Source organism: Pipistrellus hanaki (assembly GCF_964339955.1).
Source record: "Pipistrellus hanaki genome assembly, chromosome: 3".
Taxonomy (NCBI): domain Eukaryota; kingdom Metazoa; phylum Chordata; class Mammalia; order Chiroptera; family Vespertilionidae; genus Pipistrellus; species Pipistrellus hanaki.
Genome location: NC_140505.1, coordinates 179,495,428 through 179,517,892, shown reverse-complemented (window position 1 = coordinate 179,517,892; position 22,465 = coordinate 179,495,428). Strand labels below are relative to the sequence as shown.

General features: G+C 37.0%; 1 protein-coding gene across 2 annotated transcripts in view; it reads right to left on the bottom strand.

The window, feature by feature from the left end:
• The window catches only part of POLR3B (RNA polymerase III subunit B), a 93,569-nt gene that overhangs the window by 31,712 nt on the left and 39,392 nt on the right, over positions 1–22,465 (bottom strand). For both annotated transcript variants that reach the window (XM_084880112.1, XM_084880111.1), the window contains exons 14-20: positions 19,134–19,334; positions 17,142–17,304; positions 16,137–16,290; positions 14,044–14,118; positions 13,139–13,237; positions 9,535–9,662; positions 683–892 (exon numbers count right to left, since the gene is read on the bottom strand). In XM_084880112.1, the coding sequence (XP_084736238.1) occupies positions 683–892; positions 9,535–9,662; positions 13,139–13,237; positions 14,044–14,118; positions 16,137–16,290; positions 17,142–17,304; positions 19,134–19,334 (1,030 nt within the window). The remainder of the gene's footprint in view (positions 1–682; positions 893–9,534; positions 9,663–13,138; positions 13,238–14,043; positions 14,119–16,136; positions 16,291–17,141; positions 17,305–19,133; positions 19,335–22,465) is intronic.

Here is a 22,465-nt window from a genome sequence, read left to right as displayed (position 1 = left end):
TGCCTAGCAACTACAAAGAGGGAAGGGAAGGCAGAGTGGGTATGCCAGAGAGCAGAAAAAGAAATACAGATTATGAAGACACAAGTCAGACTTCAGATCAGGTGATGGCTAACAAACCATTAAGTGGTGACCTGCAAAAGCAAACTATCAAGAAACTGAGAAAGAAAATCGTAAATACTGTAAGTCAGGGTTGATATATGTGTATTTTTAAACTTTCATAATTTTGCCAACAAAAAGGTCTAACATTATGGGATTGAGATATACAATAAATAAAATAGCCTTTTATTAGGTACCTACAAATACTGCTACCACCTTACCAAATAGGTTTATTGTTAAATATATATCTAGATATATTAAAAAAATTTCATTTATTATAATTTCTGCTGGAAAGTAAAAAAAATTGTTACATGTTTTCTGTTGAGGAATTGCCTCAAGTCACCAATAAAGTAAAATAAGAAAGAAAAAAGACTACTGAATAATACACTTAACAAACTACCTCTATATAATGTTCATTTTTAAAAAATCAACACAACATAACTGCCTCTTGTTTGTATATTATAAAATTATAATCACTCGAAACTGACATTAGCATTTTGACACCAAGTGATTTTTACACTGATCATCCCTACATCTAATTCTGTACCAGGCACTTTTGGTGTCAGAGCTTTGGAAACTCACTCACCTCTGTCCAGGGAGGCCTTGTTTAAAACAAGAGCATCTTCAATATCATAGCCACTGTAACTCATCACAGCAACCGTTGCATTCTGTCCAGCTGGCAGTTTCTCAAATTCTATCAACTCAATGGTTTTTGTTTTAACCATAGGCTTTTGTGGGTATGCTAGCAGATACATGAGAGTATCAATTCTGTTCCGCTGGTTATATCCAATGGTACCTTCATCGACATTGAAAAAAAACCAAAATGCAATATTCTATTATGTCAAATAATTAGGCAGCAATGAATACAGTGATAAACACATTAATTTCACTAATTGCAATGAAGAAAATCTTCAGGTCAAACATTTCAAAAGCAATACCCTCATAGTGGCTAACAACTTTTAAAAGCATTTTTTTCCTCATCAATATTAAAATTCTCCCACAAAGAAGAAAAACCACACTCAGGTATACTAATCTAAATAATTTTAGGCTTTAGATTTATACAGTTAATCCCAGTTGAGGAATTTAAGTCTCCATTGGTTAATATAGCAAGTAAGTCAGCAATTCTGCATTGGGTCCTACTATATTGCAGGCGTATGTCCAGTTGCTGGGGGAAGGTAACGGGAGAAGGACACCCTGGGCTGAGGCAAGGAGTTTATACAGGCAGACAAACATACAAAGAGACCAACAATTATGAAAGTTTTAAATGAAAAAGAAAGTAGGAGAAACAGAATAGAGAAGAGGAAAGTGAAAGCAGAGGAGAACAGGCTTATTCATTTGCTTACCCATTCATTTATCAAGCAGTTAAACACCTACTCTGCCCAGCAGTGGAGATAAAAAGGACATGCCCTTCCTTTAAGGAATCTAAGGTCCCGCTGAATCAAGCATGGGCTCTTCCCTCACTAGCAATCAGCCTGTCCATCTGATTGGTCCTTGAAATAGGTTTATTGTTAAATATATATCTAGATATATTAAAAAAATTTCATTTATTATAATTTCTGCTGGAAAGTAAAAAAAATTGTTACATGTTTTCTGTTGAGGAATTGCCTCAAGATGGACCAATCAGCCTGTCCATCTGATTGGTCCTTGAAAAGGTATAACTGTCAACTAAAAATGAAATTAAATCCAAGTGTTACCTGCCTCTCCCTTTTCCCTCTAGGGGTTTATGAGGGTTCACAGACCTGCCTGGGGGAAAAAGAAAAAAAAAAAAAAGCCTTCACTCTCAGGGGCCTGCTCCTACTCAGAGACCTTAGAACTGGGAAACGAATGTTTACCCTCCTGCTGAGCTTGAGTGTGGGCCCCCGAGCCTCTTTATCTCTCTGGAGTCTCTCTTCTTTTCCCCCTTGAGTAGCTAAGAAGTCGCTCTCTTGCATGTGCTTCTCCAGCGATACGTCCACCACACCCATACCCCAAGATGCCTATGTGCCACTTAATGGAGTTAAGCTCTAAGGCAAGCCGACACTAAAACTCACTACTTCCTTTACCTTTTTCTCTTTCCTCATGTCATTAAATCAATGGTGATTTCAATTCAGGGATGAAAATAACCTATTCAGATGTGATGAGAGAAATGCTGAAATCTGTCGAGTACTAAAGAAATGAGCGCCTAGTACATCGCTGGGTTCACTATAGATGCTAAACAAATGTCAATAAATGAAATTGAAGAACTGCATTATATTCTTTACTACAGTATATGTGTTTAAATCTCTAGAAAATTTATCAAAATTCAGCTGAAATACAATAGCTAATGAACCTTTTGTCCAATTTACACTCTATATTGCCAATTAATTTGTTATTTCAGTGGCAACTAATAAAAGGGACAGGATAGATCCCTTACTGTAATAGATCGCTTACTGTTTTAGAAATAAAATTACTGCTGCTCGGACCGTGGTAAAGTTCACTGGCAGTAAGTTTGTCCTTTTACATGAAATCATTTAAAATTTATGTTGAGATTTCAGTTCCAATTGTACACTTTAGCCACTGTCCCACCAGGCTGCCAAACATGTCTTCTGAACCCTGAGACAAGCATTATTATGTAGCAGGGGAGCATAACGGCTGCACCTCTAAACAATGATGAGAGAGACTGGATCCTGTTGTAAATTTTATCAGGCCCAGAACATAATTCTTGAACATTACAACTGACCACTGAATGGATGCACAGCAACGCAGTTTAGCAAATGTTTGGTGCTTATAATCGTATCAGAAATTTTTCTTTAAAGGCTTTTAAAATAAATGGAAGGTATATACATGTAAATCCATTTTTAGCAGCACTGACAGTGGTGTCCAGGTTAAAACATGATTTATCAATCATGACTTCTACAGTGAAACACTTCAAAATGCCACCACACCCCATATAATTGTTATAAAAATTACAATGGACTAGTTAGCTACTTTGCCAATAATAAGTTTTTTGAGAAAATGTCATACAGAAATTAAATTATAAGACTAGTCTGGGTGAAGCACATGTTCAAATTAGAATGTCTCTATTAATGTTTTCAGCTTCCTTAAAAAAAACATTATATATATATTAGAGGCCCAGTGCACTCGGGAGCGGTGGAGGTGCGGGAGCTCCTCAGCCTAGCCTGCACCCTCTCGAAGTCCGGGAGCCCTTAGAGGAGGTCCAACTGATGCCTGAGGGCAGTGGTCAGCAAACTCATTAATCAACAGAGTCAAATATCAACAGTACAACGATCAAAATTTCTTTTGAGAGCCAAATTTTTTAAACTTCTTCTAATGCCACTTCTTCAAAATAGACTTGCCCAGGCCGTGGTTATTTTGTGGAAGAGCCACACTCAAGGGGCCAAAGAGCCGCATGTGGTTCGTGAGCTGCAGTCTGCCTACCACGGGCTTAGGGGGATGTCCTAAGCCAGCACTTGGACATCCTAACCGCTGCTGCAGAGGCAGGAGAGGCTCTGGCCACCAGTGCTGCGCTCGCCAGCTGGGAGTCCAGTTCAGGACTTCTGACTGAGCAGTACTCCCCCTGTGGGAGCACAATGACCACCAGGGGGCAGCTCCTGCATTGAGTGTCCACTTCCTGGTGGTCAGTGTGCATCATAGCAACCGGTCATTCCACCCTTCAGTTGATTTGCATATTAGCTTTTTATTGTATAGGATATTGACAATAAGAATATCTATAAGCTAAATTATTCTTTTACAGACCATTTTGCCACAACTGTAGGTCACCAATGATGTCAATTTTGTACTATCAGGAGATAATTTTTCTTACAAAGTCTTATTTTCTTGATCATAACTTTCTTAAAAAGTCATAAGTTGGCACAGCAAGGTATCCAAATGTAGGTTAAAATAGTGAAGAAGTTTATTTTTAAGGTGGGATGAAAATGGTTAGTAAGAATGCACTTAGCAAAAAAAAAAAAATGTATGCTGGGGAAAAAATGAAGTTTCATGCATTTAATTATTTTTCTGTCTTCGTTTGCCCAATTTCCCTTCATTAAATCAACATATTGAATACAAAAAACTTCAACTGATGAGTTCTGACAGATATATACATCTGTGAAACCACCACCACAATCAAGATCTAGAACATTTCCAACTATCCCAAAGGCCTGCCTCTGTCCTTGGCCCTGGCAACCACTAATCTAATTTTATCATTATGGATTAGTTTGCATTTTCTAGAACATTACATCAATGGAAAAATACAATATGTATATTCTTCTGCTACTTCTTTCATTTAGCATAATGATTCTGAGATTCATCCATGTGGTTGTGTGTATCACAGATCATTGCTTTTTATTACTGAGTACTACTCCATTGTATGAATATACATTTTGTTTATCCATTCACCTACTGGTGGGTTTGGGTTGCTTCCACTCCTGGGATATGGTGAATAAAGCTGCTCTGAACCTTCATGCACATGTCTCTGTGGTCATTTCTCTTGAGTAAATATCCAGGAGTGGAATTTCTTGGTGGTTTGATAAGGGTGGGGTTAACTTAAATAAACTGCATAAGAATTTTCCAAACTGATTTTTTACATTCTCACCAGCAGTATATGAGCATTTTGGTTGCTCCACATCCTAACCAACACAGTATGTCAGTCTTTTTGCTTTAGTCATTCTAATGAGTATGTAGTGGTATCTCGGTTTTAATTTACATTTACTTGATGACTAATAATATTGAATATTTTTTTCATGGACTTATTGATCATTCCTATTACTCTTTGTGAAATGTATGGTTTTTGTTTTTTCTATCTTTTAACTGAGTTGTCCTATTAGAAAGGGGTTCTTTCTACATACTGGATACAAATCCTTTATCAGATAGATGTATTGCAAATAACTTGCTCCCAATATGTGGTTTAAGGTCTCTTTCATATTAACAGTGTCTTTCAAAAGCTTAATTTTGAGAAAGTCCAAGTATTCACTTTTTTTTCTTTTATAGTTTGTGCTTTTCATATTCTATCTAACAAATATTAAGTTATTCAAGATTATGAAGGTTTTTGCTCATTTCCTTCGGTAAGTTTTATGGTTTTTAGCTCTTACTTTTAGGGCTTGATTCATTTTGTGTTAATTTTTGTATGGTATGAGGTAGGAGATGATACTCGTTTTATTCTACATAGATATACAGAGACATTTTATTTTATTGAAAAGATTTTCCTTTCCCTGAATTACCCTGACATGTTCATTAAAAAAATAACTGTCCAAAAATATGTGGTCTATTGCTAGATTCCATTGATCTACATATTTACCCTCATGTCAATATCATACTGTTTCCATTACTATGGCTTTAGAGTAAGTCTTAAAATCAGTTTGTATAAGCCTTCAAACTTAGTTTGTTTCAAAGAGTCTTTTAAAAATATCACCTAATTTCTTAACCATATTAATGTGCTCAAAGATTCATTCATTCATTGTGGAAACATTGATTACTTGCTATGCTCTACCTACTTAAGCTGGCACTGTGCTGAAGTTATAAATAACACACAGTCCTTATCCTCAAGGAGCTTAGAATCCACAGTCTAATAGGAAAGGCCCCTGGATTATGATCTACATGGAATAGGAAAAAGTGAGGGAAGAAATTAGCTTCAGTTGAGAAGAATTTTAATAAGTTTTATAGATGGCACTGCACAGATGTCATCTTTTAAAAGATTCACTTGCTTTGTTAGAAACAAAAAATGCATGCATTTTATCTCACAGCCTTACTATTGTATTATGAATAGAAGAAGAAATGCACATGTATCATTTGGTTATTCAATAAGTAGCAACATTCATCATGACTAATATTAATAATAATAATAATAAAATCATGTATCCCATCAGCCTGCAATGTCACCCATTCTACCTCCAACTCTGACTTATATACTGTATTTTAATTTCACCTCCATAAGTACTCATTATTCACACACTAGCTGCAAGAAATTATTATATCAGCTTACATCTAAATTAGTTAATAAAGATTTTAATTTTTTTTAACCAATAGCAAAATTCTAAAACAAGAATTGCCAGGGGCAAATTGAGCAAGACATCTTTTCATTTTTGTACTCCTAAGTGGGTAAAGAATTCATTCTAAAATTTCAAACAGAAAGTGGGGGAGGAAATGTAAAATAAAACAAAACTTTATGAGGATCTTTGAATATTTTGTGTTTTGAGTATCTCCAGACATCCCATCCTACTGCGAAGTGGGAAATACAAGAGAGGAGACTATCTGCTTAGGAATGGAGTCTATTGAAAACAACAAAATTAGAAGCTGCATTAGGTCCTGAGTTAAAAAAGAAAAAAAGAAAAAAGTGCCAGCAATCTGAAACTGAAGGGAAGGGGGTGGTGAGAAGCAGCCAAGACGAGGGGAGGCATGTGATGCATATTTATTAACAGAGCTGATAATGACTGAAAGATCCTTTTAAACAGGAGAAGTTGTCCCATTAGAGGACTGCCAACTAATAAAACAGGCAGATAAGAAAGCGTGAGTCATGTGAACTTGGCGTCTGGTGCCAGGGAGAGTACATACAATGCGGCTCCAACACACAGTCCTTACTTGTAGCAGGGAGTGACCTGGAGACCTCGCCACGTCCACACGCGTCTCCTTGATTCTTGCTCTGAACCAGGTCACAACAAACAGAGCCGTAGCCGTGGGAGGGAGGTGTCGCTCACTAGCACAGTAAGATGCGGTATGGAAACTTTATTAGAACCTTAGATATAAGAAACACCCTCTGCCGGGGTTTCATGTTGGATTAAAGTCAGCGCTCTCATGTATAAGGTAAGGCTTTCAGTCTCTGTGGTTTGTGCTAGTTTTGGTCTCCTTCGCAGTGACAGAAAGTGACTTTCACTCATTTCTTTACTCTGTCCCACGGGAGGAGTTTGTAGTGAAAGGCAGACAACAAATTTTCCAGAGAATATTCAGTGCATTAATTCTACTGTCCTCCGCCTTCCACATGGACTAATGGATGAACAGCATATAGTCTTCAGTGCATTTTTAAAATGGGAAAGTGCGCCTTTGACTTATCAGTTGTCAAGACTGCATAGAACCAAAATGACTCAGAGAAACCCAACTCAAAGTGCTGGGTCTGCTTTAAAGAGCCAGGTCTGAGCTGCGGGTTTTCGCCCTCTGTCAGCCTTTCCCCTTTTGTGATTTGTCGGTATAGACCTCACTCAAGACTTCTGCAGCTATTTCAGTGTCCAAAGAAAAATGTGGCCACATTATGTGCAAACGTTAAACGTACTTTTATCTCTCTGCTTTTCTTTCCAGTCAGGTGTTTTATAATAACAAACAGCAACAAAAGCTTTTTTTTTTTTTTTTTTTATTACTTAAGATATTCAGCAGCTTTTGTCTTCCTAGCGTCAGCAGTAACGTCAGAGGATTGTATCCAAGGAGCTAAATGTGCAGGACCCAGGGTCAGAGCAGCTGAATACACCAACCTCAGAAAACACAGACAATGAATTGCAAATGACACTCAAAACAAAACGAGGAAAAAAACCTTCACACAGAAAACTACAAAAGAACTCTACAGACACTGAATTGGCTTTCTGTACACACTGATCCTGCTTAACTGTGTGTGGTAACTAACCGAATGTTTCAGATACTCATGGCCACAAAATAAAGGCTTGAGGGTAGGAAGGGGGGGAATGGAGAGAGAAGTTACAAAAAATAAAAATATTATTTCTTTCCTTCAAGTCTCTTATTTTAAAAACACACACATACCATTCAATGAGTGGAGATAGATGCAGCCCTTTCTATTTCACTCTTCAAACAAACACACTAAAGAAACACACTAAAGAGCGGCATTAGCGATGAAGTGATTAGTCTTCCGTTAATTCTGCTGAAGGTTCTACACAAAAGGTGTATTGTTTCAGCTGGGATTCACATCATGAAACAAAATGGTTTGGTAAACCCAATGGAAGTGATAGCCCTTTCATGACACACAGGGTTCAGTACTGTATATTTCAACTTGTTAGCAAGTCAGAAGCGCAAGCGGGAAATCGGCCCCTGCTGCAGCTGAGGATGAATGGGAAAGGCTAAATTGATGAGCGGCTGTTTAGATTTTCCCACTGGGAATTATTCTGAACTGTCGAGGCATTACATCATTCAGGTAAATGGTAGCAGGACAACATGCTTCTTATTTCTTCATGGCCCACCAAAGGGCAATATAAAAACTTGAAAAGAAATACAGTCTCTTTATCCGTAATGAGAAATAAAATTCCTTAATTGTCAAGTTATAGTCAATTGCAGCTGATTCTTGGTAACTGAGAGCTAACTGCATTCTGGTTGTAAACCAAACACAATGCAAAAAACCTTTTAGAGATTTTTTTTAAATGAAGTTCCTTACACCATACTTTAAATCAGAGACAAGTCATATTGATGTCATAGACATATGTGAAAATAAAATTTACATTTATTAGGATTTAAATTATTTTTAAAAAAACCATTTCAAATGTTTATAAGCAAAACTTTTTTTGCCTGGTATTCTCTTTGTATCAAATTCAAGATAAAAGCCAAACTCATTAATATACGGCATCTCTACACCTATAATACACTAAATAGCCACATCAAAGTAGCAAGACTTTCTCATGAAATGGTTGCTTATAATATCCATTATCATAAGGATACCAGTGTCTTTTAAGACTTAGTTCAGTTCTCCTCTTCAGAAACAGCCTACTCTCTAATCTTAAGTGACCTTCCTGCTCTTCTTCCCTTAGATTCTGGCTATGAGTCTATTATAGAATTTATCATACTATATGAATTACATTTTATTTGTTAATCTCTCCTACTAGAGTGTGAGCTCCTTGAGGACAGGGCTCTGTCCTCATCTCTATATTTTCAGGTTCCAGCCTCACTATCTGAGCTATAGTTGATGCTCAATAAATGTTATAGATGGGTATATAGATAAATTAATAGATGGGAGGATAAAAAGAAAGCAAAATATAAGAAGAAAGGAAAATGAGTTCAGAAACTGGTGTGACATGAATTGGACATTTCAAGAGCTATAGGAGTAATTACATGAATGTAATGGGTCCAATGACTATCATCCAGACAATTACTAAATACATTCTAATACACACCATGCATCTTTATTTCCTTTTCCTCTCAACCCTTAATCTTGAGTTTTCCACTCTTTCTTCCATCTCTTTGGATTAACAACTTACATTTCACAGGGCTTTCTCTTCATACTTACCCCTTCATAATTCTGTGACGTTTATGGTATGTCCCTTTGTTTAGTCAGGGGGACGAGTTCAGAGAAGTTTTCTCCATTTTTGTTTAAGCTTTAGACATGATAGGGGCAGCTGCAAATATTGCAGAATTCCTTAGGCAACCCTATGAGTTAGGTTAACACTTAGGTGTTAGCAATGCCTGATTAGCCAGACACACAATAGTAGTGAAGTAAGAATAAAGTCATGTCTTTTATCCAAGAATTTAGAAGCAAATTCAAGAAAGGAATCTTACCCATGGCTTGTTTTCCCATAGCACACTGATACGTGTTTCTTGGGGACTGGTTATGATGAGGGTATGGAATCAGGCCCGCGCAAACTCCGAGAAGAGTAAAGGGTTCAATCTCCAAGTGAGTGGTATCTCTAGCAAGTTAATTAAGAATTAGACATCTTAGGCAACAAGGATAAAATAAATATCACTGAAAGGGTATGAGAATATTACTATCTAAGTCCCCATAGGATCTAGATAATAATATTTACATTTATATAAATATATATAATAAATTTATATAATAAAACCTCAATAACAAAATTTGATGAAAGCAAAACTGATAAATATATAAACAAATTTCTTAATGAAAGAAGTTTCTATTATTTGTAGAAAGATAAGAGGAGGAAAACAGTATGGAACATCTGTATAAAAAAGTATTATTATATACTAACTACTACTAACAATAACTAGCATTTATAAAGAAATTATTAATTGAGCATAGAGAAATGCAGATCAAAAATATCCACATGGATAAGTAACTTGCTTTTCTTCACTTTTCCAACTTAGATCAATGAGAAAATTGTATCACCATTTTATTTTATTTATTTTAAATATGTCTGTATTGATTTCAGAGATGGATAGGGAAAGAAAAATAGAAACGTCAATGATGAGAATCATTGACTGGCTGCCTCCTGCACGCCCCTCACTGGGGACTGAGCCCACAACCTGGACATGTGCCCTTGGCCAGAATTGAACCCCGAACTCTTCAGTCGCAAGGTGTCGCTCTATCCACTGAGCCAAACCAGCTAGGGCTATATCACCATTTTAGAGGGAGAAATACATCCCCTTTAAGAATCCTATATAATAAAAGCCTAATATTCAAATTGTCCCCTCTGGCGGTTGTTTGACTGGGAGACTGGGAGTTTGACTGTTTGCTATGACATGTGCTGACCACCAGGGGCTGGCACAAAATATGGTGGGCATCAGCAACAAGGTGTTGGCAGTGGGTGGCAGTGGAGGCACTGCAGGCCCTGATGGGCCCCAATGAGAGTGGGATTGTGGTGGGACAGTGGAGCACGTGAGTGGGCAGTGCTAGGCCAAGGTGGGTGCCAGCGGGGCCCAAATGTCCTACAGACAGCAACCAGCAGTAGCAGTGGGGCGTGAGGTCACTGCCTGGTTCCCAGGCGCTAAGAGGGGGGGGGAGGGGGCAGCTGAGGAGCAGGTGAGGGGGTGGTGCCAGGCGGTGCTGTGGAACTGTGAAGCTGGGGGCATAAGTTAGGGGCCCGATCTCCGCAAGCTACCCCAAGGGACCCCACCCATGCATGAATTCATGCACCAGGCCTCTAGTAGTTATTATAGTCCTAAAGGGGCCAATGCATAGTTGTTAAGCACTTGAAAAGTTAGACTAGTATGACTAAAGGACTGAATTTTTAAATTTTATAATCACGTTACATCTTATTAATTTTAGAGAGGAAGGGAGAGGGATAGACAGAAACACTGATGAGAGAAAAACATCCATCAGCTGCCTCCTATACGCCCCCTACTGTGGATCAAGCCTGTAACCCAGGCATGTGTCCTGAATGGAAATTGAACTGGTGGCCTCGGTTCATGGGTTTACTCTCAACCACTGCACCACACTGGCTGGGCTAATCACCTTAAATTTTAAAACTCATATTTAAATTGAAATAACTTAGTTCAATCATTTTAAACCTTTTAGTTACGTTTGTAACAACTTAACATTTGTGAGTCTACTTTTTCCAACTGTGTTAATGAGTTCAGATCAAGAATTTCAAATAAAATTTAGCATACAAATTGAGATGTGCTATTAGTGCATACCAGGTTTTAAAAACTTAAAAGAAAATGTGAGCCCTAACTGGTTTGGCTCAGTGGATAGAGCGTCGGCTTGCAGACTCAAGGATTTCAGTTTAGATTCTGGTCAAGGGCACATACCTTGGTTGTGGGCACATCCCCAGTAGGAGGTGTACAGGAGGCAGCTGCTCAATGTTTGTAACTCTCTATCCCTCTCTCTTCCTCTCTGTAAAAAAATCAATTATATATATATAAATATATTTTATTGACTTTTTACAGAGAGGAACAGAGAGGGATAGAGAGTTAGAAATATCAATGAGAGAGAAACATCAATCAGTTGCACACCCCCTGCTGGGGATGTGCCCGCATCCAAGGTACATGCTCTTGACCAGAATCGAACCTGGGACCCTTCAGTCCACAGGCCGACACCCTATCCACTGAGACAAACCAATTTCAGCAATAAAATACATTTTTTAAAAATGTAAAATATCTCTATTTTTTCATACTGATTACATTTTGACATGACAACATTTTAGATATATTGGGCTAAATAAAATTACTGAAATTAGTTTCATCTGTTTCTTTTTTACTTTTTAAATGTGGCTGCTAGAAATTTTAAGTTATATAGGTGGCTTGCATTTTATTTTTTATTGAACAGCTCCACTATAGACATTGAACACAAAATAAGACTTTACATACTAAGTGTCAGAATCTTTGTTACTTTCATAATACATTTTTGCAGAGAATTCAGTTTTGGCTAAATGTTTAAGCGATTCAGAAAATATCTGAGAAAAAGCAGCCAATTATGTTTAGGTCTTTGCTGAAAGTAACAGATCACAGCCAGGATATGTGGTTGATTGTCTATGCCTTTCTCAAGTGTTTCTGAAGCATACCGGTAACTTTAATAATTTCAATGGCTTATAGTACCTGTAAAGAGAAGTAATTTCCAAGATAACCCAATCCATCATAAAAAAATAATTACAACACACATGACAAAGGACTCCTGCTTATTGATCTTTTTGTGTATTGAATTATGTCTCTAGTTGGGTTATAGAATGAACACCAATCCTTTTAAACACGTTAGACCTTTGTCAGGAGAAGAAAAGTACTTTGAGAGATTCATACCTTTAAGGATTTAAAATTCTGATTGAAAGCATTATTAACTAACTTATAAGTAGACAAAAATAAAGTAGTATATTTCATTTGGTAGCAGGAAACAGAAAAGTACTTGCCAGAGAACATAAATAGTTATCAGCTGGTAGTATTAAACTCCCTATTTAACAATATATTCCCACTTCAGGTAAGCAGTACATCAGTAACATGAAGCAGGCAGCAAGTTATATAAATGTCCTCTAATGCTTCTAAAAATACCACTGTTCTAGCAGAAACACTGTAAACATAGCATCATTTCATGTTTATATTACACGTAAGTTTAGAGGCATCTTAACTGCATACTATGTAGAGAAGAATTCAAATGTTCACTGATAAAATCCTCTCGAGAAGAGATAAATACATCTTCTACATATCCTGATTCATTAGTTCAATTTTGTTAATAATTAAATATTAAAATCAGAGCAGCAATTCCTTTTAAAATATAAATACTAAGTATAATGCATATGAAAGATAATTAAGTCTAAAAATGACTTGTTCGCAATTTTGTTATAGTCTTATATTGAGATAAATGATGGGTTATGATTTATTATAAAACAGTATACTTCTAGCAAAGCACACAAGAGAAAAATTGAAGATGAAATGGAATGAGAAGGAAGTTCCTAAAAGCAGACAGGTTTTACTTAAGGTTGTTATGGATCCTACTTACTTATTAATTGTATGCTCATAGAGTGCAATGTTACAATCATTTTCTTCATTCACATCTAGATATTCAACCAGACTCTCATGTAAGAAATCCTCAAAATTCCTGGGAAAATATAGGTAAAACATACATTACTAAAAAGCATTTCAATACAATATTATATACTATGTAATAATGGAAGATCTGGCTTTCATTTACCCAAAGCACCTTTCTCTCCCAGAGAGTTTCAGAACAATGAGATACTTGTAACATGCTGTTCTTGGGTCCTACAATGATCACAAATCACGATCAGTAAAACATCTGTGATTCTTGTCAATCCAATCCCCATATCTAAAAGTATCTTTGATGAGTTTAGGAACTCCATATGATGAGAGCCCAGTGTCTATTTCAACATATTAATGAAAGTCTGTCTTTTACTACAAATACTTAATAGTACATTAATTTACACCAAGAATCTGGAATCCTCATGATCTAAGTTGATAAATATTTTATAATACCCAAGCAAGTTCACATAGTGAAAAATTGATTTTTAATAGGCTAATATATTTAGTGAGGAATTTAAGGGTTAAAAGTGAAAAGATACTATTCTTTTTAAAAAATATATATTTTATTGATTTTTTTACAGAGAGGAAGAGAGAGGGACAGAGAGCCAGAAACATCGATGAGAGAGAATCATTGATCAGCTGCCTCTTGCACACCCCCTACTGGGGATGTGCCCGCAACCAAGGTACATGCCCTTGACCAGAATCGAATCCGGGACCCTTCAGTCTGCAGGCCATCGCTCTATCCACTGAGCCAAACTTGTTTCAGCAAGATACTATTCTTAAAAGCTCAGATAAAATAATGTTACTGCTGATTATATCATATGAATACTAAGGAGACTCAGAAGTTTTGCTTTCGGCCACACTTACCTGTACCCCTGAGCCAGCTCTTCCATATGCTTATTCGTGACTGCAGGCTTTCGTTTCTTAACAATTATGTAGGGTCTGGAATGGAAAAATAAATTCATAGTAGGTCAACAGAAAAATTAAGTTAGCACAAAAGTTTACTATAGGGAAATGAGGGAATTTTTAAGTATAAGCAAACTTATTTCTGCATTGCTTGAGGACAACAGGTAATTTTTACAGGTGCATGCACAGAGGCTTCTTTTCTCTCTCTCACATGCACATGCACAGACATATCAGCCCATGTCTGTATGTGTGCACAGATTCATGTATACACATCCAGTGCTTTTCCAAGTATCTTGGGTAATGCGTGGTTCTTAGTGAAAAGACAATTAAAAATGATTCTCAATAAAGTCTAAAAAGGATATAAATCCTTTAGTGTCATATCTGAATCTGTGTAAATGCATCATACTAAAAGCATCTCCTATTTCATACTGGAAATATGTCATCTTCTACCCAAGAAGTCAGCAGAGAACGGTCACTGAGGTTTACAACGGCATTTTGCAGTGAGAGCCTGATGACTATCCGCTTGTTCAGAGTGATCTGCTTTAGGATAAACATCACTGGGCTACAGAGCAGGCTACCTGAGGCTACACATGACCAAAAAGAGTAGCAGTCAGTTTGCAGAGAATAAAGCCTTTTTACTTTGTAATTTTAGCAGCGTCCTGGGTATAAGGTAGAGAGCTTTGGTCTACATGCTCTGGTAGATTAAACTGTAACTGTCTGCTGATTTGCCTTTGAGGGCTTCGCCACCACGAGGAACACCGACACAAAGGATGGCATGTGGCACTGAAACGTCAAGGGCTGCTGCTATTTGGATAAGCAGCTCTTACAGAGGAGCAAGGCACCAGCAGACACTTGTGCGGCCCACCCTAACATCCAAATGACCACTGGAGGACTAATGAGTGCTTTTAAGCAGTTACGAGGAGCTGTGCAATTACGAGTTGCTGAAAAATGAACAGGGTGAACTTTTTGTGGAAATAATCTACAAGGGCTGCAGTTTACTAGAAGTTCAGGTTAAGGGACCCAGAAGTGATGACAGAGCAGTAGGAGAGGGAGAGGTTCATATTTGGCTATTTCAGTTACCTTTTACTTTTACTCAGTATATTCTAATTCTTCCTGCCAAATCTATGATATGCCATTATAAAATTACTTCTAAGAAAGAATTGGTTTTCTTTTAGACTATGCCATATTATTTTAGATGTAAGGAAAGAGGAAAATCCTAAAGGAGTAACCAAGAAAATGCCATTGCCTTTCCTACCCCTAATCAGGGGTCCTCAAACTTTTTAAAGTGGGGGCCAGATCACGGTCCCTCAGAGAGCTGGAGGGCCAGACCATATGAACTACTAATTCCTACTGTAACACCTCAGCTGCGCTCACTGCCCAAAAAACCTGGCGGGCCGGATCAGACTCCTCGGGCCGTAGTTTGAAGACCCCTGCAGGTCAGCCACAAATAAGCACTTACTATGTATGCTCTGCACCCTACAAGGCACTTCCCACAATCCATGATTTTTCTTCTTGCCATTCCTTAGCTTTTCTCCTTCCCTCCAAGCAACATAATCCTACTCATCCTTCAAAACTCAGTTTATAGTGATAGAACACAGTGTGTAAAACAATGAGTGTTGAGTCAAATAAACTCCAAAGACTTTCCAATAAAAAGCAAACTCTACCAGTATCTAGCTTTGGGTAAGTTACGTAGTTTCACAAAACCCATTTCATTTGTTAAATGAAAATAATAATAGAACCATAAAGGGTTGAAGGTAAAGCCTTACATATAAAAACATCTATTAACATAAAATAATAAATAATGACTATCATCTACTTCTAACATAGTTGGCTGTTATTATTTTTGCTTTTGCCAGCAGACTGAGCTCTCTGACGGCAGAGACGCATTAATCTTTGAATCTTCAGTAGCCAGGATGCATATTCATGAGGTGTTTGCTGAATGAGTGAAATTTATCTTAACAATAAAAGAAGTTAAAGCAGATTCAAAAATAAAAAAGTCTATTTCTTTCCAAAGTAAACATAGATTCTTGAAAACTCTTTTTAGCAACTTATACCTGCACAACCTTCCTCCATCAGAAGAAATATAGACACATCGATCTGTAAGATTTGTTGAGATGGAAACAAATTCATTGATGTATCCTGCTCTTCGCATCAGTCGAAATGTATTCACTAGCTTCTTATGGTCTCGAATGACACCCAGGATGTTACCTAAGCAGTAAGAAGAATATTTAAGACAGAAATAAAATAAAAACTACTATTATTAAATAGCTCTTGTTGTGATCATCATCTGTGAAATAAGGAAGGTAGATTTCCCTTCCCAGGGTTAGCTTGAGGATTCTTAGAGGTGCTGGCAGAAAGTGAAGAGTAATAGCTCACTCAATGTTGGCCGTTGGGATACACTAAATGAGGCAGTCAGTTAATCGACATTTTCCTACTCACCAGCCCATGCAGTAAAGGACTGAGTCCTCCCAGAGCGAGAGGAAGAGGAATGTTGGGGCTAAGTGGTCAGGAGGAGCACATGGAGCACAATGGTGAGGTGATGCCAACGAAACCACCAAATCTCAAGTAGAAAGACCAAGGCACATTTGCTAAGAGTTTTGGAGGACTCTGAAGGGGGTAGCAAGGGGTAGGTGAAAGGAACGACTAGAGCATGAATGGAAGGAAAGGGACCTTTTTGCCACAGCTGTTGACAATCAACTCACTGTCAGGGCTGATCTGTTTATTTTTGCAGAATGCCACACATATTTACCTTCAACTTAAAGATATCATGTTGAGGCTTATTCCACTGTGTGTATGCTGATAGCTGCGAAAGTATACAAAGCAGCCAGTCTTTGCAATGTTACCCTCTGGCTCTGATAGCTGTATCCTTTCAGAACCTGGATGATCCAGCCAATGGGATAATGATTTCTGATACCCTTTCATACCTTTAAATTAAGGTCAACCTGGGCCCAGGATACTAGCAAAAGTATATTTGTGTTTTAAATACATAAATAATAATGGCTTCCCTTCCCCTCCCCCACAGACTGTTTATGATCAACATGTTTCCATAGTATGCTCACCATTGAGGAAGACGAGAAACACATTTGGGTAAGAGAGCTCTTCTCCACATAATAAATTCACATCTTCTACTCCCAGGTTACTGGCTAATTTAACAATGGGTCCATCTTCCATGTCAGTCGTGATGTGCGTCATAAGGGCCAAGTTTTTAACCAAACCACATGCCTAAAGAACAAAACATAGTCATTTCTAAGAATGAACACTAGTGATACAAAGTTCAATTTGTGTCTAAAAATAGTTCGACTTTTTGCTGACGTAATGTAAAGCAGTGCAACCTTGTAGAGGACAGGTTGGCAATTTATACAAAAGTCTTAAAAAAAAGTTCATACCCTTTAACCAGAAGAATGTATCTTAAGGTCACAAGAAAGGGTATACACATAGATTGAGTGACAGAAATGCTTAGCATTGTACTATTTCAAACTGCAAATAATGAGAGCATCATAAACACCATCATCCCCAAAAGAAAATGATTTCATAAATTGTTATCCCCAGACAATAGAACATCATAGTCATTAAGATGCATTATATAAAAACATTAAAGAAAAACATTGATAAATAAGGACACATAAAATTTTTGGCCTGAAATGAGAGATAGTCTACAAAACAATGGCCAGTACTCTATAAAGTTTCTTGGTCATAAAAGGCAAAGAAAGACTGAAGAACTGCTCCAGATTAAGAGACTAAGGGGACATGACAATGGAATGGAATGTATAATCCTGGATCAGAAAAAAAGACATTAGTGGGACAACTGACAAAATCTGAATAAGATCTATAGGATATAGTACTATTATCAATGGAAACTTTAAGAGGTTGGTAACTATGCTATGGTTTTTTCAGATGCTCACATTTGGGGAATTTAGGTGAAAAATTGTGAAAATTCTTTTATAACTATTTTGCATGTCTAAAATTATTTCAAAATAAAAAGGAAATAAAAATTTTTAAACTACTATACAACCAAAATATAAAACAAAAATATAAATAAACATATAATATAGCAAACAGACATGTAAAGATTGCATTTTCAATTATTAAAAACCATTCACTGTAGTGATGCACAAAATAGTTATCTTATCTGGGTCAGTGAAGCAACCTTTAGGAAATTTAGAGTTTCAAAACTCAAGATTTTTCTTATGCAAATTTAACAAGCTAAATAATTTTAGTATAAATTTTATATGATTTATGAAAAATTAGAATAATTTCTAAAAATTATACCCCTGCATAAACTATTTTTTATCACTCCCAAGTCATAATAAATCCCTACACTTTGGAACTTACATCTTTTATTTGTCATAATTATCTCATTTAATCATGCAGCATATATTTATGAGGCCTTCACTCTGAACAAGGCTCTGTGCTAGGAGCTTGGCTTACATTGATGAACCTCCCTCTGAAGTTTACAATTTAGAACAAATACAATCAAGTGAAACCAACAATGGTTAGCATGAAGGAAAAAGGGTCATGACATAGGAGGCAGTAAATGCTATGAAAATACTTATTCATACTCGTTGGTTTAGTGTTTAGGTAACTGTTTGTGTATCTGACATAAATGAAATCCACTTTAGGTCTTGGGCTGTGTGCTCTCAGTTGGCTGCAATTGCAACTATGATGTTCTCTAATGACACCTAAAGAAAATGAGAAGCTTAAAAAGAGCTCCTCATAAGCCAAAGTAATGGGTCTCTCAATTTTCTTTCATATTCTTGTCTCCACTACCTGGCTGGATTCTTGGGTTAACTGTTAAACAAGCCAGAAAATTTGGACCATGTTTCTATAATATTTAGGTGAGATACTAAATCAAATGCTTCTGTAGGTACTGATTCTGGAATGATACTGATATTATCCTGACAAGCTGCATTAATACTTCTCGGTCCGATAAGTGACTGACCCCCCCCACCCCTACCCCCAAAAAAGAATATGACCTGGGGAAATGGAGCAGAACCAGAACACCACCAACGGGTATTAACTCTGACACAGTACAGACTCCTCAGGTATCTTACCTCTCCTTCAGGAGTGTCTGAAGGACAGAGCATTCCCCACTGAGATGGTTGGAGTGAACGAGGACCGCTCACTTTTCTTGTTTTTTCAAACTGGGAAGAGATTCTTGTCATCATGCCTAGGGCAGATATATATGACAAGCGAGACAACACTTGAGTCACACCTTGACGGTCCATTTTAAATCTCTTTAGAGACCAATTTCCCTGTAGAGAGAAGACACAGAACCCCTGATTATTAATAAATTGTCTAATAATTCCCAGTTACTCTGAGAAGTTCATCGTAGGAACTACATGTTTACAAAATTAAAATAAAAATTAGCCAGGTCACTTGCTGGGGTTTTCTAGGAATTTAATGAATATTGCCTATCTATCAATCATCTCAGAATGTTTTGATGGATCAACCTTATCACATCAGAGCAGTTATTTTCTGAAGAACTAATTATATACCAAAAAAGTCAGTTCAACTAGAGATTTACACTTGAGGCAATAAGCTAGTAAGAGAACAGTAGCAATTTCTACACATGTTGGAATGTGCCATTATTTAAATGACTTCCAAAATTAGTCTTAGAGAAAAATATAGCAACAGAAAAATGACTCTAATAGCAGTCATCAGGGATAATGAAGAAACTATAGGCTTCATAAAGGCTAAAACCTTCATATATGTTCATATTAAATATCATATCTCCTCTGTGGCTATCATGTCAATCTTAAAATAGATCCATATGAAATAAATCTTGGAACATTAAAGTTATTTTATCTTCTATATGTAAAATATATTACATTAAATATGCTACTTAATAGTTATATTAACTGCACATATTAAATATTTTCAATGATAAAGATTAAGGTTAGAAATTGTTAACTTTTAAAGTCATTGATAACATGAATTAATGGTAGAAAATAGTATGCATAAGAAAGCAAAATAAGTTCTAGCTGTATTACTCAGTGGATAGAGCATCTGCCTGAGGACTAAAGGGGCCCAGTCAAGGGCACATGCCTGGGTTGTGGGTGTACAGAAGGCAGCCAGTCAATGATTCTCATCATTGATGTTTCTCTCTCTCTCTTCCTCTTCCCTTCCTCTCTGAAGTCAATAAAAATATGTATTTTTTAAAAAGTAAAATAAAATAATTCAATGATCTTTGATTCAAAAGAAAAAAAAAATGACATCTGCCAAACAGTAGTTCTTCATTTTTTTTGGAAATCTGATAAAATCTATGACTGTTTTCTTGAGAAAAGCAAATAGATCATGAACACAAAATTTTTCATTCAACTTCCAGGGAGTACTCATGGATCCTGGGTTAAATCTCCTCCTAGAAAAATTGCTAGGGTTTCAGAAGCAGATGTGCTTTGTTTGAATTAAAATATGTGACTTTAGTGTGCTCCATCACAAATTAAAATGTAATCTTTATTACAGTGAAAGTCTATTTCTTCAAAAACTTGAGTTTTTCATAACATGAAAAAGAGCTAAATTCTAAGAAGCTATCGTTACAAAGCAAATAAAGCAAATATATTTATCCCATAAGTTAACGTTTTTACTGCTTTTCCTGTTAACTCCTTTTATGCTCTGAATGAGAATGAACCTCATAGTCTACGGCCATACCACCCTGAACGCGCCCGATCTCGTCTGATCTCAGAAGCTAAGCAGGGTTGGGCCTGGTTAGTACTTGGATGGGAGAATGAACCTCATAAACTGACTGATGCCCAGAAAGTAAGTGTAAGGTAAATAAGTATTCTGCACAGACTGAAATAAGGCAGCAGCTTCTGGCAAAAGGGAAGTGGATGGGGAGTGAAGCCAAGATCTTCAGCAAGAGAATTTGGTCTAGCATTCTGCAGGAGTATTACAAAAGGGGCAGAGAGGAACAGACAGGGTCTAAAACTGCTCTTCTGATAAAATTCATTTTTTGAAAATATTCTACTAATGGCAACACAGAATTTTAGAAGCTGACTATCTTCTGGTTGCCTATAAATTGGGGTACAACTGCAACAAGGTCTGCTACTGACTTTTCTAATAAGCAGTCTTCTCTGGGAGATAATGCAGTATCACGTAAAGGCAAAAGAAACCCAGATTGGCTATTATGACCTGAAAATAACGGGAAAGCAAGGAAAAGTAATCATAACAGAAATGTGTTTAAATGGTCTCTGGAGGCTTCTCTTCAAATATCTGGGGATCTACTTTCAGGCAAACTCGGACCACAAGAGCTAAATGTGCCTAGATAGGCACAAAGGCCTGGCTCTCCTCAGGTTTAGATGTAGCTGTCAGTGCAAGGGCTGCTCACAATGATTGCAAATTTCTAAAGTCAAGGACTGCAAATCTGCCACTAATTCTTTCATTAAGGGAATCAATGTGTACTACTATACTATTCTTTTGTTGAGGCAAAATCCCATCCATAAAACTAATTTTATGTCTGGCACACAAAAACGTAAACCAGACTTTATCAGATAGACCTATAGTTGTTACACTTTAAGAAAAGGAGCAAGAACCTATCTGATAACCCTTTATGAATAGCCAGAGGCTCTGAAACACAGCAGCTGCAGAGGCCTGAATTTATCTCTATGTGAGGAAGAACTGACAGCCCTTTGAGGAATATAGAACTACAATGAAATGAAACATTTTGTAATGTTATGGGCAAAAGCTGTCATTAATAAACCTATTTGTAATATGCCCATTTTATTACAGAAAAAAATGGGAAATGTATACAGGAAAAGAATGACTATTAATGGTGAAACAAAGAATATACTTATTTTCTTATTGCCTCGTATAAGACAAACTATAAATTGGCAATAAAAGTCATATAGCAACAAAAATTCCTACTGATAACATTTATACTGTAGACTATCTTTCTAAGTAGAAAATTTGTGATTTGTAAACATCCTTTTGCATATATACTAGAGACCCGGTGCACGGATTTGTGCACTAGTGGGATCCCTTGGCCTGGTCTGTGGGGATTGGGCTGAAACCAGCGCTCTGACATCCCCCAAGGGGTCCTGGATTACGAGTGATGCACCCTATAATCGGGCTCCCTCCTCTCTGGTTCCAGGTGTGTCACCTGAGAAACACAGCTGCCAAATCACTGCAGCTCGGCAATTCCTGTGTTGATCGTCTGCCCCGTGTTGATCGTCTGCCCCCTGGTGGTCATTGTACATCATAGCTACTGATTGGACGGTCGAACAATCGCTTAGGGGTATATATATATATATATATATATATATATATATATATATATATATATATATAAATAATATATATATACTGAAGGCTCGGTGCATGAAATTTGTCCAGGTCCCCTCAGCCCAGCCTGCACCCTCTCCAATCTGGGACTCCTTGGGTGATGTCT